General features: G+C 39.6%; 1 protein-coding gene across 1 annotated transcript in view; it reads left to right on the forward strand.

Annotated features, from left to right (window-relative positions):
* Positions 1-774: 774 nt before the first annotated feature.
* LOC113475237 (eukaryotic translation initiation factor 4 gamma 3-like) overlaps positions 775-3,617 on the forward strand; it is a 3,259-nt gene continuing 416 nt past the window's right edge. Inside the window, exons 1-6 of the mRNA XM_026839195.1 lie at positions 775-874; positions 1,275-1,408; positions 1,905-2,080; positions 2,350-2,560; positions 3,153-3,257; positions 3,484-3,604. Of these exons, the coding sequence (XP_026694996.1) occupies positions 775-874; positions 1,275-1,408; positions 1,905-2,080; positions 2,350-2,560; positions 3,153-3,257; positions 3,484-3,604 (847 nt within the window). The remainder of the gene's footprint in view (positions 875-1,274; positions 1,409-1,904; positions 2,081-2,349; positions 2,561-3,152; positions 3,258-3,483; positions 3,605-3,617) is intronic.

The raw sequence follows: 3,617 nt of genomic DNA on the forward strand, positions 1-3,617 counted from the left end.
TTATTTTTATTTACTTCCCTATTCACCCATAGTCGCAGTTCGACGAATCCAACGTCACCCTCGGCCCCAGTCGGGGCAAATCCGGGTGGAAGTCGGGTAGTGGGTCAGCGGCGACTAAAAGTGGGTCGTACTCAAGTAACCGTGACCCCGAACCTGCCCCGAGGTCATCTACACCCACCATCATCAACCGATTTTCGGCATTGGGGAGCCAATCACAGGAAGCTACGTCTCCGTATCAACAGAGGAGGGCTGCTGGAAGGTGAGGGTGGTTGTTTATATAGTTTGGCTGTGAAGAGTTGCCACGTATGTAACTTATTTATCCTCCCATGGCGGGCAGCGTAAAAATTACATATAGGTGTTATGTTTCTTACTTCTCGTGCCCGCTTACAAGTTACCACGTATGTAACTTATTTGGCCTTGCATGGCGGGGAAACAACAGCCGTTGAAAACACGGGTGTTCAGTTTCATGCACCTTGTGCCTATAAGGGTGAGGTCTTCAGTGAGGCACACCTAAGACCTGGGATGTGGGTCTATTACCCCAACACCCAGGATGCTACCATCTACCCCCATTGAGGCAGTTTATAAACATTCAATAAACGAAATTCTATTCTATAAATGTGAGGTCTTCATTGAGCTATACTGTAGACCTCACAACCAACACAAGCGCGGGCCGCATCCTCCCAAAACCACTGTATAACTGACTTTTAATATTAACGCCTTCAACCCCCCAGGCAATCGAGTCGCGAAGCCACGAAGAGCGGATCGAGGGGTTCCATGGGTCCCCCTGCTGCCCCGTTCTCCAGGGGTAGAGATGAAAGACAAGCCGTGTTAGACACGGCGAGGAAGTTGACTTCACAAGAGGATACGAAGAGAGGTGAGTGTCCTTATGCTCGCTGTCGAGCGATGAAACATTTTCTTCCAATTGTTTTAATTTTTTAAGATTTTTGTGTATTTGTTTTTTTTCTGAAATTTTAACTGGGCAATATATTTTGTAAATCCAATTTCATAGTTGTATCACGACAGTTCAAACCTGGCAATGGTTTATGGTACAATGTCTGGGAGATATTGGTCAGGTGTCATTCAAATATTAGGTTAAGGGATTAAAGCTGTAAGCTTGACAAACCATCTGTATTACTCTAAACTGGTAACCTATTTTATTTAATGTTAAAATTCTTGTCAGAAGAACCAACATTTCTGCCATTGCCCCAACAGCCTACCTTACCTAAAAATTTATGTTGTCGTTAACTCTTAGTCCCCCCCCCCCTCTCCCCCAGGTTCGAGTCCGTCAGTTAAGTCGTCCCCCCGAAGCAGTTCCACGTTCACCCCTATTCCACAAATGGATGAAAGTTTCCTCACCAAGAAGGTGGATCACATCATTAAGGAGTATTTACATCTCGTGGATCTAAAGGTTGGGTTTGTATTGCAATTTTTTTAAATTCTTTTTAAATATTCACATCTGATTATTTTCAACAAAAACAAAAAAAAAATTAGAAATTTTCTAAAAATGATAAATTATGCAGCAACACAAAATCTATTTATATTCAAACAAACTTCACGTATATATTTCTAACTATTTAAATTATTATCTTACTGAAGCGGTTGGTACTTTATTGTGGGCGATGAGTTTATAAGAACGAATAACACAAGGCACACGGTATTTATAGCGCGAAAAACAATACAAAAAAGGCACTCGTGTACGCTTCGGCGCACACACACGATTTAAAAATAAAATCTAATTGTACATGAAGTTATTAATAACTTATGTAATAACATATATTTTCAATATGTTTAGCTTTTTGTCGGAAATACGTTTCATGATATTTTTAAAATAATTTTGGTTCAAATTATTGCCCCACCTTACCTACATACTAAATGACATAACAACCACCATTATGACATCACAGGAGGCAAGAGAATGCATCCTTGAGCTTAAGGTTCCGCCCAACCTAACTCATCTTATTGTGAGCTCATCAATGGAGTCGTCGCTTGAGAAGAAACAATCGGATCGTGAGCATGTAGCGACCCTTATCTGTGACATCATAAAGCAACGGATTGTTACAGAGGATGAATTTCTTAAAGGGTGGGTTGGCGTGGTTTCAGTTTAGCCAACTTTTTCCACTTCAGTCTATGAATGGCATGCACATTTCTAACCCTGATAAAAGCAATTTGAACATTAGGGTATTTAAGTTAAAGTTGTCAGCAATGGCTTACATTTAAATGCACCCTTTTTTTTATTTAGGACCCTACTAAATATTTAGTTAAACAACAAACATTTGCCTTTTTCTCCAATTCTCTTTTATATCGCTATTAAAAACTAAAATACAAACAATAAAATCCTTCCCCCCACAGAGCTGCGATGAACATCGAACTTGCCGCCGATCTTGAACTTGACTTACCCAAAGTATGGACGTGCATGGCTGAGCTTGTTGCCCCCGTTATATACGACCCGAAAACTGGAATAAACCTCTCGCATCTGGTTCCGATGTCTCAACAATTGCTAGATCTCGATCGATCAGTGATTTTTGTGACCGAGATATTGAAGAAGATGGTTACGCTTATGGTGAGTTTGTGGTTATTGGTTTATTGTTTAAAATAAAGCTGTATACTAGTATTGTTATGGACAGCACACCCCCATCAGAAAGCCACTGGCATGCCTTATTCATGTGACTTGCGCTATGTAGTAATTTGTGTTGCTATTTCGCAAATAAGTGCCCTATATATATATATATATATATGTGTGTGTGCTCGCCTTACTTTTCATTCTATTATTTGGCGTCTCAATACAAACCCAGGAACACAACAAATAAATTGCACCATGGATATATACAGATTGTAATATTTATCGATATATATTGTTCATTTCCGAGCATTCAGGGTTTAAATATTTAAATAAAGTTCCTATATAGTAGGGTGGGGGAAGATGGGACACCTTTAGCACGTAATATCTAAACATTTAGATCGTGTTTTGAACAATTCTAGAATGTTACTTGTTTGTTTGGTGAAATATCTCCACTTTTCCATCACATTGTCGACTCAATGTTCAAACAGTGTATCATAGTCTTATTTCAGGACATGTACCCTTCTTTTAAGTGCCTATAGTTAGGTATACAAATGTTCCCATATAAACTAACCCGACACTTTATAAACCACAGCCAGCAGAAGGCGTGTTAAAGCAGTGGGTCGACCACAATCTACAGTGGAGTTCATTCACTCAATCTACTGATCCAACACAGCTGAATGAAATGCTTAGTAAAAATGTAAGTTTGTTTTTCAATGCAGTTTAACTTGGTTTGATTCATGTTGTTATGGAGGTTAGTCTGTTGGCATCATCAGTGTTTGTAAGTTTAATTACAATCTTCCACAAAGTTACATACGTGGTAACTTTAAGCAGGCAGAAGTGTATGAAACAGAACACCCGTGTTGTAACGACTTTGCCCCGCCACATGAGGATAAATAAATTACATACATTTTTACCCCGCACAGAATCTTTCAATGTTTGGAGGAACGTCTAACGGTACTCACGTGTCAGCTGTCAATCAAACGTCACACAAAGATTTTTCAACCTCTGTGTCGGAGATAACGCGTCACCTCGATAAACTACAAAGTGACGACACCAT

Source organism: Ciona intestinalis, unplaced genomic scaffold (assembly GCF_000224145.3).
Source record: "Ciona intestinalis unplaced genomic scaffold, KH HT000169.2, whole genome shotgun sequence".
Taxonomy (NCBI): Eukaryota; Metazoa; Chordata; class Ascidiacea; order Phlebobranchia; family Cionidae; genus Ciona; species Ciona intestinalis.